Source organism: Dermacentor albipictus, chromosome 10 (genome assembly GCF_038994185.2).
Source record: "Dermacentor albipictus isolate Rhodes 1998 colony chromosome 10, USDA_Dalb.pri_finalv2, whole genome shotgun sequence".
Classification (NCBI taxonomy): domain Eukaryota; kingdom Metazoa; phylum Arthropoda; class Arachnida; order Ixodida; family Ixodidae; genus Dermacentor; species Dermacentor albipictus.
The window spans coordinates 68,714,320-68,730,710 of record NC_091830.1 but is presented as its reverse complement, the minus strand read 5'-3'; the positions used below and the strand labels follow the sequence as shown (position 1 = coordinate 68,730,710).

The 16,391-nt window shown below is 47.3% G+C and overlaps 1 protein-coding gene across 1 annotated transcript in view; it reads left to right on the top strand.

The window, feature by feature from the left end:
• The window catches only part of LOC135899588 (kielin/chordin-like protein), a 38,766-nt gene that overhangs the window by 11,888 nt on the left and 10,487 nt on the right, over positions 1 to 16,391 (top strand). Inside the window, exon 3 of the mRNA XM_065428899.2 lies at positions 11,428 to 11,604. Coding sequence (XP_065284971.1) covers positions 11,428 to 11,604 — 177 coding nt within the window. The remainder of the gene's footprint in view (positions 1 to 11,427; positions 11,605 to 16,391) is intronic.

Here is a 16,391-nt window from a genome sequence, read left to right as displayed (position 1 = left end):
CACGTGGTAATGCTATTGAGTGCGCCAGACAAATGCAAGGTGATTGTTTTAAACGATGGATCACCAACATTTCTTAGCGGATATAATTATTCAAGGTACATAGATGTTACCATGTGTTCACAAGGTCTAGTGAATGGTGTGGGATAGAGAACGGACGTGGAAACGGGCGCAAGTGAGCATTTTCCCATGCTTGTAAATCACCCTAGCGTGCACAACGACATGAGGCGTTACAGCATACTAACCAACTGGAACGTTGTTCGTAATCGCCTAACGGATCAAATTAATCAAAATACAATGGTTGAAATATTTACTGAATTTTTGCAGGATAATGTGAATATATGCACAAAGAAGGTCTCAATGCCAAAAGATTATGCTGCTGTTAACGGAGAGTGTGAACACCTAAGAGCCATCAGAGGCCGATGCGAAAGAGCGTACCGACGGAGGGGAAGTTTAGGAGCATACAAAAACGCTCAGAAAATTCACGATGTAATGCGCAGACACATGGAAAATCTAGGCCAACGGCGCTGACGCGATTTCTGCAGCACGCTGTCTCCTCACACGTCTGTCTCAAGCATACATCTAGTAATTAGTTCGTTAAGGGGACCTGTAACACAGAGCTTCCCATTTCGTGCTCTCCCTGTATCCCAGGAAACGTGTGAGATAATAGTTGCAGATGAATCCCGCGAGCCTCTTTCCAGACCTGATTTTTTCATAACGATGTGCAGAATTTGATAATTTAGTAGTGTTAGCTCAGCAGAAAATTAATGCTTGCTTTTGAGCACAGCATTCTCAATTATATCCTGCTTTTACATTAAGCGAGCTTCGATGTGCAATTGCATCATGTCACCAAAGGTCTGCTGCTGGGCCGGACTGCATTACGTACAATATGCTAAGAAACCTCGGGCCGACAGGTACAAATGCCCTCTTAGACATCTGTAACAATCTATTGATAGAAGAAACTGTACCTAATTCTGGGACAGTCGCTTGATAATCCCAAATTTAAAACCGGGTGACACACCCTTGTGCCTTGAATCCTTCCGCCCAGTTAGTTTGACAAGTAGTTTATGCAAAGTAATGGAGAAAATGATTGACGCGCGACTTCAATGGTGGAGTAATGAAACGGATGTGTTGTCGAACTACGTTGCAGGTTTTAGAAAACCGAGATGCACAATGGATGCAATATTAGACATAGTAACCTGTGTGGAGCCCGAGCGTGCACGTGGGAACATGACTATAGCAGTATTCCTAGACATCAAGAGGGCATTTGACACTGTTAGTCACGTTCATGTTTTGCTAAGCATGTTGGAACTTGGTCTGTCTGGCAGGTCCTTGCGATGGATTTCTGAATTTCTATCAGGTCGCAAAATATTTGTTCAGACGGGTGAAGGAAAGAGTGCTGAACATGCCGTCAAACAGGGAGTGCCACACGGAAGCGTACTCAGCCCCTTCCTTTTTAATTGCGTCATGGCTGATTTAACAAGAAGGCTGCCATCACAGTTAAAATTACCACTGTATGCAGATTATGTGTGCATTTGGACATCTGGGTCAAATGTTAAATTGCTTCAGATGGCATTGCAAGACGGCATAAATACCATTAACCAATTTTTTGAGAGAGAGTGGAGTGGTTTTACCACACGCAAAGACAGCTATATTGGCTTTCACTCGGGGGCGGTTAAAAAACTTCTCTTTTAATCTGGAAGGACAACGTTTAATAATTGTCACACAGCATCGATTTCTTGGTATATAACTTGATAGGCAGCAATCCTGGGCACCCCACATAAAAAAAAAAGCTCTGAAACGAGGTCAATGCGATAGTGACTGTACTTCGCAGACTTTCAGGCACATCATGGGGCGGATCAGTATCGTACATACTGACTGTTTACAATGCATTAATACGACAAAAAATGCGTATTCCGCGCCTATAATACACGGACTTTCCCACACGTCAGAAGAGCGACTTCAAAACTTTTAGCTAGAGGACTACGCATATGTCTAGGAGTTTCAGGAACGACTTCTAGCTGTCTTGTAATAGCTGAGGCTTGCCAATCACCGTTTTCAGTTATTAGAGTTACAGAAACATGCCGACATTATTTTAGTCTTCAGACACAGCATAAAAGCCATCCATTGGCTCTAGACACAATGAAACCAGATAGCAGTTATGTTCATAAAGATATTAAAAAAAATCTCCATATACTACCAACAAATTAATTTTGGATCTCGGACGTCGAATATCTTCGATCGCTGCTTACACTTCCAAAAATCGAATTGTCAGTAGACGGGATACTGAGAAAAAGGTATGTTCGTTGAAGCTGCTCAACAACTAGCACTTTACCAGATATATATGCGGTATTCAGGATACAGACACGTCTATACAGATGACCTCAGTGCAGCAACCTCGTCAACTTCAGCATTCGTCATACCGTACCTCAATGAACAAGAATCATTAAACTTATCTCGTGCGACTTCGTCCACAACGGCTGAGCTATTTGGAATCCTATGAGCGATAAAATTTTTAACTTCAGCAAGAGATGGGCAAAAATGGGTAATTTTCAGCGATTCGCAGGCGGCACTAACATCACTCTGCAGCACAAGAGTAAAAGCAATCAGTGATAGTATAATACATAAAACACTTAAAGACCTCAGAAAATCAAGCCAACCGAAACACGAAATAGCATACCGCAGGATGCCAAGACATTGCAACATTCCTGGCAACACAGCAGCCGATTAAGCAGCCTGACAAGTACACCTCAAAGAGGATGGTGTTCCGCTCCCAATGTCAAAGAATGAATTACTCTGCATTAAAAGGGCAACATCTTACAAAATGTGTAGAAATAATTGATTAGACCAGAATTCTAAGAGCTCTGATTTGTATCATATCGATCTGTTTTTTGAATTCCAATTTCCATTGTCATTAGACAGAAATATGGATACCCTTATTTTTATTCATCGATTAAGGCTAGGCTGCCTACACTAAACGTTTCTAACATAGAATTGGCCATGCGGAAACCCCCGAATGTGATTGTGGATTTGAAGATGGATATATATACCATCTCTTTCTATATTATCCACATCACGACACACCAAGACGCCGACTTAAATCAACTCTAATGACATTAGACCGCAGACCTTTCAGTTTAAAGAAACTTTTGGGCCCTTGGCCAACAACGCTCTTGCAGAAGAGCGCTTTAAAGCATTCAAAACTTTTCTCGAAGCCAGCGGCATTACTGGCCGTTATTAACACTTTTAATCTTCCTTTTCTTTCAATGTCCCTGCATATATGTATCTGTTTGTGCATCGTGTTATGTTGACTGTTCTATTCTGACTATATGTGGTAATGTATTTACCCGTTGTATGCATCACGCGCTGACCAGAGACTAATATTAGGTGACAGTATCATTTGTATTTTTGAGACTTTCTCCTACAGTGCTGTGGAGTTGTTTAACTTGTATATTATTGTATGTACCATGTATTTTTTACGTCGTAGTGTTTCTGTGAAAACGTTGCTTGACAAGTTCTAGTGCTGGTTTGAGAATGTTGTTTGGCATGTAATCTTGAACCCTGTATGTTTTAGGTTAGACGCCTTCAAGAGCTAGGGGGTAGCCGGTGCCTTTATTGTGCGTCAACACCTCTTTATACCATATCAATAAAAAACAGACAGAACTAAAGAACAAGCACTACATAAAATGTGTTCTCAGCAAAAACATGCATTTTACAACACAAGCCAGCTATAGACGATGTGTCCCTTCACGTGCGTGTCCTCCTTTCAGCGCTGTTAAACAAAATTCTCTGTCACCTGTTAAAAAATTATTTTTGCAAGTAAGTGGGCGCCTTCAAAAAAGCAGGGCGGTGTGCACCCTCCCCCCCCCCCCCCCTCCCCATCGGGGTGTGTAGGGAAATTACTGCAGGGAGCGCCGCAGATTTTCGGGCCCCATCGTCCACCGAAGTCAACGTTAACGTTCCTAATACATTGCCTGTCCAAAGAACTGACTTTCCTTGTCTTGCTTTTAACGGTTTATTGATACTATACTTTGTGCTAACCTAAGAATTCAGTGCTAGCTTTACGCACGGAACCGCAGTTGACCTCCCTCTGAGTGCCTCGATCCCCTCTCTTGAAACACGCCCCCGTAATCTAGAGCGTCCCTCCGCGCAACGCTCCACCTAGACTCCAGAAGGTTGGTGGCAGTGCCGCCATTGTTGAACTTGAAGAGAGGCAAGCCAGGCGACATTTGCAGCAGGGCCTTACTGCTTCATTCGACGCATCGACTGGCGTCTCAGTACAATGCCCAACTAAAGAAGAAGAGGCAGATACGGGCTGCCGGCTTTTTACTGCGAGAGCAATACTGCTCGCACTTTCGGCCCATCGGTGGTCGTGGCGCCTCCTTGCACAGCTGCGCGTCACGTGACCATGTGACGTCATGCCAGACCGATAGACGGGGCCCCAGCTCGCGGCATCGATGGTGGAGGCGAAGCCCTGCGCGCCGCTGCCGCGGCGCTACCGAGAGAGGGCGCTCGCTGGTGTGACGTCACGCTAGGAGGATAAATGGGGCTACAGCTCGGCTCCTCGCAGTGGTCGGCGCGCTACCTTGCGCTATGTCGGATGATGTATAGCCATAAGTTTAACAAAGGGCAACCATGTCCACACCATCAGCCGAGCCAAGGCGCAGCCAAGGGTATTGCTTTCGCAATCTTCCAGGCTTAACCAAGCTAAGCCTTCAGCCAATTTTTTATAGCCAGCGCACAAGAGCATCACCGCCGACACCCCGATAGGAGCGCAAACGGGCAGCATGGTGCCGCACGCACTGATCTTATCAACAGATAGCATCGCGCACGCGCTATGCCGAATGGCAGCATTATGCCAGTGCCTTCGGATGTAACGCGCATCAATTCGAGAGAAGGTTTGAGATCACGGGGTACAGTGCCCGAGAGAGGACGAGGATAGTGATCTATGAAAGGAAATGACGCCTAATTTTGCCGCCCTTGAGGGAGCACGGCGAAGCGGCGAAACCGTGAGGGGCGAGGCCAGCGCTTTCCTACACTTCGCCTCTAAAAGAGAACTGCGCCAGCTGGAGTCCACTCACTGCTTGGAGTTCTATTGCCCTGCTAATGCGAACGGTATAGGCTAATTCGAAAGTGAAAGCGCGTTGTATTTAGCTGTAATATGTTTCCGTTGGCTGAGTGCCGGCATCATAATCTCTCATAATACTTGTCCCAAGACGTTCGCGTTTCGTCCTAAAACCGGGGGCACAAAGATACATCTGTGCGCTGAAATTAGCCGTCCCGAACATCATGGAATGACAGCTACTGCATTCTCGGGCGGTCGCTAATTATAGTATGGACACCGTGAGGACTACATGGCTGTCCAGCCGACTGTTATCATTAACGCACATCTTCAATATATATATATATATATCCGCCTCCATGCCACCTTGTGAATGTGAATGTACAGCGAAGCTACTGCGGACGTTGGACAGGTACCACAACCTCAACTGACGTTAGACGACGTCACACAAGCACCACCACCACCACAAGCGACGTACGTCACACGCGCACGCGTGCGATAGACTGTAAAATGATTTACACCCTAAAAAGTGAAAAAGGGTGTAAATGTGTCTCTAACTCACACCCTTAGGGTGTCCGTTATATAGATAACACCCTAAGGGTGTGAGTTATAGACACATATACACCCTTTTCACTTTTTAGGCTGTAAATTATTTTACAGTGATAGTGCAGCATACATCCGCATAATGCTAGGCCGTCCGCCAAGCGCGTTATTTAACTAAATTAATATTTGAAATTAAATTGCGCCGTAAGATGCGTAAAGTACGACTTACACACGAGCTGCAGACATGATAGCTTGGGAATGTAATACGATTATACGAGAGAACATAATTCTGTTCCGCGGAAACTGCAAGACAAAGCTGCCGTTCGAGGTCCATCTTCATTCTTGTAGGCTCTCTGCCTGGTGCAAGCCCGTTATTGAACTAATTGAATTTCTCTAATTAAACTCTGTCACAAAATTCGCAAAGTACGACTTATACACAATCTACATACAGGATAGCATCGGACTGTAATTCGAATATACGAGAAAACATAATTTTGCTACTCGGAAATTCAAACACAAACTCCTTTTACCAGGTGCCGTTTTTGGATTGAGCACGCAAACTCCCGACTAACTAGAGGCTAGTAGTTTCGCTGTAATAAAGCTCGTTTTAATGAAGGCTTTATTTGCCCATTGCAGGTTCGTACACGATATCCAGCTTGTCTATCACTCAAAACGCAGTGGTGGCTCAATGACTATGAAGTTCTGCTGCCTCTGAGCCCGAAGTCGTGGGTCTGAATTCGATGGGGGCGTAATGCTAGAACGCCTATATACTCAAATATAGTTTTCTTCCTAAGCCTGTGTACGTACGCCCGCAACACCGATTACTGGATGCGATGGCCATGGCATATGCCGGTAAATGTGAGAAACTGGAATCGCATGTGGTTTCCGCAAGAATGGTGACCTCGTGTTAAGCACTAAAAATATCGAGCACTTTTCATCGGGTTCCTACGCTATCGCTCCCCCGTGCTTGCTAAAACATGCAAGTCAAATCTTCGAGAACTTCAGATCGTGCAGGCGCAGGCCCTAGGTGTTTGCGTAGGCCTTCCGCGGAGCGCCTCAACAGCAGGAACCATTATAATTGCTCAAGACTATCCGATCACGACTTACATTAGCACCGAAACGCTTAAGGCCCATGTTCGTCATATTTCACGGATGCAGTCAAGCTCTCTTGCCTGCCTGCCAGGACGACGACCGCAGGCGTCCTTCTCCAACAAGGTCAGCATCCATCGTGCCTCCTTACCATCGGGCTTCACAACCTCACCACGTTCAATCTCAGCTTTGTGGTGTTTAAAACAAGCTCAAGTGCTTCTTACGGTTCCAGGGATAAGAAAGAAGACCGACCTGCCTACTTTGGCCTTGAAGCAAGCAGCTCTGGATTGTTTGCACACTTTCTACGTTGACCGAGTCCAAATATATGCGGATGGCTCTTACACTAAGACCAGCTCCACCGGCGCAGTGGTTATACCTTCGCCACCACTAAGCATCCGATACAAGATTTCTCACTTGACAACATCGACCGATTCGGAGCTTGTTGCCCTCCGAGGTGCCGTTGATTATATTAATAACCAACCGGCTAATCGGTGGGCAATATTCTGCGATTCGAAGGCGGCCTTACGATGTCTTCTGTCATCTCTTCGTCGCGGGTCCTGTGAACAACTCGTGTCGGGGATACGAGAAATGCACCATCGTATGATCGCGAAAGGACACGACGTCGTGTTTCAGTGGCTGCCTGGCCATTGCGGTATCTCCGGCAACGACCTCGCTGACGAAGCTGCTAGGAAAGCGCACGAAGGAGCAACCCTTGTTTCTATACCTTTATCGCGGACTGACGCAGCCCGACACTTAGGCAAGCTAGCGCATCGTATGACATTGGAGAAGTGGCACACACCTGAATTCACTAAACATCGATTGCATTCCCTCGATCCCTCTATGCAACTGCGGCTGTTACCAGGACTTCCGTGTAATAAGGAAACAGTGCTGTGCGGCTTACGCTTGGGCGTCACGTTCACCAATGCATATACATTTTTTATTTGAATGGTTGATAACGCCGAGTGCAATGCCTGCGGTGTCGAGGAAACCATAGAACATCTACTGTGCTACTGCCCATCTTTTGAATATGAAAGGCATGGTCTCTGCACAGCTCTCGATCAGCTAGATAGAATGCCGTTCACCTTGAACAAGATCTTGGGACCATGGCCTCGCATATCGCAGCTGCAAAAGGCCACAAAAGCGCTGCTGCGATATTTGAAAGCTACCGGATTGAGCAAGCGTCTGTGATCCGGACTGAGTGGCCGAATGATATCCCCAGTGGAATTTCTCTTCTTCTAATCTTTCCGTCCCCCTTTCTCTTTCCCCAGTGTAGCGTAGCCAACCGGGCTCAGTCCTAGTTAACCTCCCTACCTTTCATTTATCATTTGCTCTCTCTAATCGGCAACACTAATCATTATACCTTTTTTTTTTCTTCCTATAGTTCCCTATTATCACGTGTTTCGTGCAGCGTAATCTGCGTGTTTCAGCTGGGCGCTGCTGCCGAAAAAATCCCAGCCTGTTCTGCAACGGCACAGCATGCAGGCGCATTATACTAAGAAACACTTACCCTGGAGTTGAGACGCATTTTTCGACATCCTGAAAAGAAAAATCGACACTCGCACGAACCTCGCAATGCCACAGAGACCAAATGAATCGCTGTTTTCGTTGGCGCAAGGAAACCTAAAGGAAAAGTATTCAGCGAGCTCCGTACAGCCTTCAAAACCCACAATGCGCATACGCACCGCTGTTTAACGAATGATGCGGAAATTATTCCTTATCGACCATCATCTTCCAAACTTGGCACAACGCGACTTCTATTTTTTTTTTACCCCTTCCTTTAACGCTTCTCTGGACGGTCGCTTCGACATGAGTGGGCCCTTTTCTGGACCTGGGCCATGAACTGTCAGGTCAACAATAACAACGACCAGCGATGAGTTTCCCAAGTTTGGCTTCAGCCAGGATCGCCTGGCGTGGCGACTCTGGCTTTCGCGGTTATTTATGTTCTTTTTTTTCAACGCGAGATCCTACCAGAGGTTGTAAGCTTGCGTAATCGGAACGTAATTTGCATTTTAAGAAGAAGCTCAGAGCCGACTCCCATTTTCGTATTCAAGTACGTGCCAAACATAGAAATACCTTTGTGACACAACCACCACTGTACCGAATTGAATAAAACGCACACGTGTTGAATTCGATAATAATAATAATATTTGGGGTTTTACGTGCCAAAACCACTTTCTGATTATGAGGCACGCCGTAGTGGAGGACTCCGGAAATTTCGACCACCTGGGGTTCTTTAACGTGCACCTAAATCTAAGCACACGGGTGTTTTCGCATTTCGCCCCCATCGAAATGCGGCCGCCGTGGCCGGGATTCGATCCCGCGACCTCGTGCTCAGCAGCCCAACACCATAGCCACTGAGCTACCACGGCGGGTGTGTTGAATTCGAGAGGGAAAGTTAAGTTCTGGTGACTCAAGGGAGCAGAATTCAAATTTGCCACGTCCTTTTTTCCTTTTTTTTTTTACAGAAACCGTAAAAGCTAAAACGTTCGATCCCTCCTCCGAGAGCAGGGTGCTCTCGGCAAGCCGAGTTTTGGGGATGGGCGGCTAGGAATGGGGGGCGTGGGGGGGGGGGAGGGACTGTTGCTTGTTCGTTCGTTCATTCATCCGTTCGTTCGGGCTATGCGCTCATATTTACAATCATCGTCGATGGTTCCCACATAAACTTTCTGCCCTCATTCTCCTACAATGATTCAGCATAGCACTTTCCTCTTCCTGGCCGAGGATGCATTGACAGGAGACCTCCGGCTTCTTTTTCACAGCTGAAGCCGTTATGGGCTCACTACTACGGTACTTTTTGGCGTTAGAACACGTTGGCGGGCTAGTTGGTTTGAATAAATGATTGAATCAAAGTGTGTAAGCGCGGCTAAGCGAGGACGCAGGAAGAAACAGATAAAATAAAATCTATAGTTGAACGTTTTAGCGCTGTCTCTGTGTATCTGTTTCTTGCTACATCCTTGTTCAGTCGCGCTTGCACACTCTATCTTTTTGATGACAGCGAGAGTTCGCCGTTGACCGTTGCAGAAAATTTACATTATACAATACAATACTTCATTTTCTATATGATGCAATTCAGTCTAAGGCTGCGAAAAAAAAAGATGATTGCTTTGCGATAAGGCAGTACTTTGTAAAAACTGTCTAACGACAATAAAGAATAAGACCCGAAGTTATCCGCGAGGCTTCATACTCGAAATGTACAGAATACCAACCAGACGCTTTACTTCTCAGACACTCCGATATTTAGGAATTATCTCATGACACATCTAAAACACGAAAGAAAAAAAAAACGCTCAAATCTTGCTTGAAACCATCTGACCCGATGCAAATCCGAACAAAAGTGCCGCAGTAACAGCGCCGCCGTCACTTGGTGTCACGCACGTGGTGTCATGGCACCCTAACCAGAACTTACCGCCATCGGCACGGATCAGAAATCGTCAAGCGCGACATCCCCGAGCCCCATCCGCCGATGCTACGGCAGAGAACGACAGTGCGCTTGGGAGTTGCGACGATTGGCTGGCGCTGGCGTCGGTGCCTCGTTCGCCCTGTAGCCCTGCAGCGCGTCGTGCCCCAAAGATTTCCTCCTTCCCGAAAAAGAAATGGCTCGCGCGCACCTGCGAATTTTTACACCGAACTAGTGACACCGCACGGAAGGAAGGAAGGAGAACAAGAGGTGAAAGGCAGAGAGGTTAACCAGAATAAGTGTCCACTTGGCTACTCTGCGCAGGGGGATAGGCTAAAGGCCAGAATACATGGAGCGAACTTTCACGACGAAGTTCGGGCGGCAGAAAATCTGCCGTGGCGCGACGCCGTATGTTCGTCGGGCTGCGCTACATGGAGCGAAGGCACGGCGGCCGCCGCCGGCGATTCGCGGCGTTGTTATCAGTGTGGCTAGACGAGGCACATGCGCTGTAGTGAAACACATGGCACAAAAAAAAAACTTTAACGACAACTATTATCGTGTTTGAATTGCAGAACACTCTAAAACACGTAAAATTTTGTTTAGAAATGATTTCTAGTATTTTTTATGTGTTTGAGGCATTCATGTGCCGAAGTAGTGTAAAGAAAGCGGCGATGCTATGCGTTGTGGCAACACTGGGCGGGAAGCCTAGTCGGAAGTCGGGGCGGATAGTGAGGCCTGATTGGCTCGCTTTGGGGCGCCGCTCGTTTGCCGCTCCCGGTATCGTCGACGCCCGACGAACTTTTCTGCGCGATCTAGATCGGCGGCGAACGACGATTTCTCCGACGCCGCGCGTCGCGCGTACGCCGCCGGGCGTCGCACGCCGACTATTCGTCGCATATTCGCTCCATGTATTCTGGCCTTAAGGAGCAGAAAAGATAAGAAAACAAGAGAAGATTAAAAAAGAAAAAGGAAAACATCATTTCGCACATTCTATAGTTTTTTGAACGAGTTCTGTTTCCTTTGAAATGCACGCTAGCGCTTTTAAAGCAGTTCGTGCCGACGTCGCCTGGCACTAGGGTCCAAGAATTCTGCCTTCCGTAAGCATGAAACAGCGTGAGACTTACTGCGCATAATTTTACGCCAGCTGCGGCGTCACTGCTTCGCTTATGGGCGAAGCTGCACATTTTTGTTGCTTAGTAATCTTTCATGACAACGACTACTTTCTTAATTTCTTCTCGTTTCGAGATTTTTTTTTTCGCAGTCACCATATACACTGCGAAGCGTCCGAGAGCGCCTTGAGACAATCACGTCACCCCTGCTTTGGTGCTGCGTTTCGCAGGTCCCCGGTCGTGTGACCCGAGCACCGAGGTGTGGAACCCCAAATGCAATGCCCACTGCGAACCCACCTGCACCGAGGGTGACCTGGTCCCGTGCAGCCGCTCCGGAGGACCAGGAGCCGCACCACAGGGACGTTTTAGCGAGCGCATCTGCCGGCCGAAGTGCAACTGCAAACCAGGTATTACGGCGTGAGCTTTAGTGGCTCATGAGTGTCCGTGCACAGTCCGTGGTGGACGCAGGAAATCGGTGATCAATCACAGCCGGTGACAGCTGTCACAGCGCTTGATGAGTGGCCCTAGGTGAACAGTGGGTGATCAACCAAAGATGACAGGTGGCCTTAGATGAACAATGGGTGATCCATCAAAGTTGACAGATGGTTTAAATATAGCCGAGTCAGTGGGATGTCCCCGAAGAGCGCGCGCACTGCGCTTGCATCCCATGCTCGCGGTCTGTTTAATTAATTTAATTATGGGATTTTACGTGCCAAAACCACTTTCTGATTATGAGGCACGCCGCAGTGGAGGACTCCGGAAATTTCGACCACCTGGAGTTCTTCAACGTGCACCTAAATCTAACTACACGGGTGTTTTCGCATTTCGCCCCCATCGAAATGCGGCCGCTGTGGCCGGGATTCGATCCCACGACCTCGTGCTCAGCAGCCTAGCAACCACGGCCACATACCATAGCCGCTGAGCAACCACGGCGGGTATGTGCTCACGGCCACGGCGGCGTCCGTTCGCAGAACAGTTCAGACAACCGCAGCAGAGGCAGTCATAGATAGGCGTTCGCCTATCGCAGTTTAGCTCAGCAAGGTGCCGATAGATTTTTCTTTTTGTGTGTGTGTGTGCTGTTCGCGCGGTAAAATTCGTCCACCCGTTAGAGACCGAGATTTCTAGTGATTCCGTAGGGGGCATGCAGCCATCTTTCGCGGCGGGCTACGGAAAATGGCGCAATCAACGATAGAACAACCGCGATAACGCTCGGCCTATTCTTATCGCATGCTTGCCTCATAGTGCTCACTTGCCCTGGCTTTGTAAAATGTGCTAAGTTAAGGGGTTTTACGAGCCGAAAGCACGATCTGATTATGAGGTACACCGTAGTGGGGGACTCCGGAATAATTTGGGCAACCCGGGGTTCTTCAACGTGCACCTGAATCTAAGTACACGGTTGTTTTCACCCCCATCGAAATGCGGCCGCCGTGGCCGGGATTCGATCCCGCGACCTCGTGCTCAACAGTCCAACACCAAAGTCGCTAAGCAACCACGGCGGATCACGGCTTTGTCGTGACCTGCCGCTTTATCAAAGTGTCCGACGAAATCCATTGGCATTCCAGTTGCTTTCTTTACAGAAACAACTGTTTTATGCATCGAAGTACAAAAGTAACTGCAACACCAATGCATTTCGACGGGCGCCTTGAAAATTATTTTTTCGGAACTAGTTCTGTCCAGAGAACTTGTTCCAAGTGGATACGTTGTGCGAACTCAGCAGCTATAACTCGTAGATTTAAATATGGAGCGTAAAGTAATTAGTTAAAGAGTCACTTACCGTAATTACGTTCATTATTAAAATAACCATTTTGATTTATCATAGAAGTAATGGCCGCCTCATCGAGTAATTTAGATCAAGGGTTACTCGCCGTGGTTGCTCAGTGGCTATGGTGTTGGGCTGCTGAGCACGAGGTCGCGGGACCGAATCCCGGCCACGGCGGCCGCATTTCGACGGGGGCGAAATGGGAAAACACCCGTGTGCTTAGATTTGGATGCACGTTAAAGAACCCCAGGTGGTCGAAATTTCCGGAGTCCTCCACTACGGCGTGCCCCATAATCAGAAAGTGGTTTTGGCACGTCAAACCTCATAATTTAATTTAGTAGATCAAGGGTTACAATTGTATTGTCTGCCACAGGCGACTTTTTTAAAATTTGGTGCATCCAAAAAAAAAGAACACCCTGTGTATCCCCCCCCCCCACCTACCTACTGAAGGGTTCTTTAAGGTACTAAAAGGAAACGAAATGAAATTGGTGCGCCGAAATATGGAACCTGGTAGTGTCCTTCCATATACAGGCCCTTTTACACTAAGGCGCCATATTAAGCCCCTGATCATCTGCACCAATGCAACGTCAAGCACTCGATTTCTTGCTTGGTCACCTTCAATCAAATGGTTTCCTCTCAAAACTCTAGCTCTTCTTCGGACCGCGTACAGTATAGACCGTTTCATCGGGCGAGGAGGATAGGGTGAGCCGAGAGCCTTTCCTCCTCTCTGGCTTGGGCAATCCGGCGCGGCGCTGCTTGAAAGTATTGCTACCGCGTGCTGCGGAACGATTTAGAGATGTTTTGGATGGTACTATGTGAAATGTACACCATATCCGTTCTTATAAGGTCGTCTGGGAAGCCTTCCGATGCATCGGTAATTACAGTAGGCGGAAATATCTCTTGGGGGCGCAAAAATGTGACGCGCTTTATCAGCCGCGGTGTACGCACATTGTCAGTCGTGGTGTGTTTATGTGTTGTGAACTATTTTGGTTATATCGGTTTTAATTCAACAAAGCAAACTGGTGTCTCTGTATTAGCAGCATGAAATGGTAAATCTGCTCACTATCTGATAGCTTGGCGTAGTGAGTAAAACAAAGCATAAGGGCGAACGCTCGTGCACGGCCAACCTAAGGCAACCACGAAACATCTAAGCGGCAAGCGCTATCAAATATTTGTGATGCACTGGCACCGTTCTTGCGCATTTCAAGTCTAGTAAGCTTCAAATTACCATGTGTCTATGCTAGCCTTCCTACATGAAGCCGATGGCGCTGCTCAACACAGCGATCACTGCGGTTGGTGAACCAGCACGATACATATGTAAGCTGTGCGCTTCGGCATTGCTTTGTTGGCCTGCATATAGCCCTAATATATGAGAGGGATCGCATAAAAAGAATGCGATGCCTATTTTTTAGGAAAAATTTCTGTAATACGTGTGAGTGCGTCGTAGAGAACGGAACGAACACAACTGAAAAAGAAATTCGGTTATCATCCTCTTTCTCGAAAAAGCAAGAGGAAACGGGCTAACGCCGCAATAGGACCTCGCATAGTCACGCCGCACAAAGTTTATAAATATATAACCGCTGATGCCGTATGCTTGGACCATGCGGTATATAGAACAAAGATATATGTAATCCAGCACCTACCACTGATTAGGACGCTCGCATAGTTCGTAAACAGTCCCTTTGCTGGAAAAGCTCAATTCATATTGTAAGGCATGCTGCTATTACTTGCCAAAACTATTTTATTCAGGGGCGGAAACCTCATCAATCGAACTAAGTAGTCACGCAATGTAACATGCAGCGAACAGTTTAAACGCTTGTCAAAGTATAACGTCACAGCTCCTATCGTAGCAGAACGGTATCCATGCTGTTACGATCGTCGCGTATGTTTCATGGCTCCTAAACCGCAGTTTAGAAACAGAGGATAATACTGCAATAAGGTGACATTAGTGACTGGATTATTCAGAAATACACAATTGATCTCCGAGGCTGATTGTAGGCTCAAACACGCGCGCACACATCGCGCTGCGTGTTCCGTCCACCTCAACGCCAGCAGTAATTCCAGCCATGACGCCTTAAACCACTTCAGCACGTCTCACAGAACCATTTACCACGTAGAAGACGCACGTCATACTAAACAGACCGCACGACCGCGAAAACAAACGCCAGAACCTACCGCCGAGCGTATACCTGCCATGCAAAAGACCGCTTTCACCCAAGCCAGTATGGCGCTGCTCATAGGCGGCGCCTACGAAAAAACGGTCTATAGTCAGCGACGCAAACGCGATACTCGCAGCACATGGTGACTGGCGCTTTTTGCACTACCGGTGAGCGTTGGGTGATTCCCGGGGCACCAAATTCACCCGCTATCCGCCACAAAGGCTCTCGCTTTAATACTGTACCATAATGAATTATGATGATTACGATGTTTTCTTATTATTATTATTGGCCTCCCTTTTGAGACGGGGTGGCGACGAACAGCCCCCTAGCCCGCTCGATCTCCTTCGGTTTTACTGCATCCATCGCAGCCTAACATCTAGCCTACCTTTCCTTAACCTTTTCTTTCTTCATTAAAATCTACCATTTTAACGACCCGGTTCTATCAATGTCTCCCCTTATTTTTTTCTTTCCATTTTTTTGTTAGTCCAATACTCTAAACTTCTCTTGCCTTACCCAACTGCGAGCCAGTTAATACTATAGATATACCGTCAGCTTTGAATCTGAGCGCTTGCCCCGGAATGTGGATGTTTCCTCCGAGTCTTGCTGGGTCGGCATTTTGGCATTCCATTGCGATTTGGTTAGTCGTTTCCGGACTTTTTGCTGCCGCAGACGCATGCCTCATCCTGCGACGTTTGCTCCGGTATGTTTTTGACCACAGGCAGCCAAGCTCGGTCCGTTATTCCGGCAAACGGGGGTGCTTTGGGCGGATTGCCGGATGGGCGGAGGCGCTAACGTGAGCGGCCAGAGCTGGGCAGCTGCCAGGTGGCGTAGAGCTCAACCAGACAAACATGAAGCTAAAATTCCAGTAACCTACTGTATTCTGCTTCGCTGCTGGTGCAGGTTTTCGGCAGTGGCGTAACTGTGAATACGATTACGCCGCTGGCAAAAATTTACGCTAGCAGCTAAGCAGAATATAGTAATTGGCTCTGTGTTTATGTGGTTGAGCTTTGCACCACCAGCTGGCGCCACCGATCTGGCCGCTCACGTTTACGCCTCTGCTCATCCGGCAAACCATCCGCTCTTGCCGACGCGCTAAAATTCTGTACTGTACAGATTTACCCTCCTGATTTCTTTTTTGCCGCTGTTGCAAATGTTTATGGTCTTTTTTTAATCCTCTGCTCTCAGTGTACTGTCTCTGTACATATATATTTCGTTCAGCTTGTAATGCGCTGAGATAAATTGAATTGTTTATAAATGTGCAAAAGAAAAACAGCTT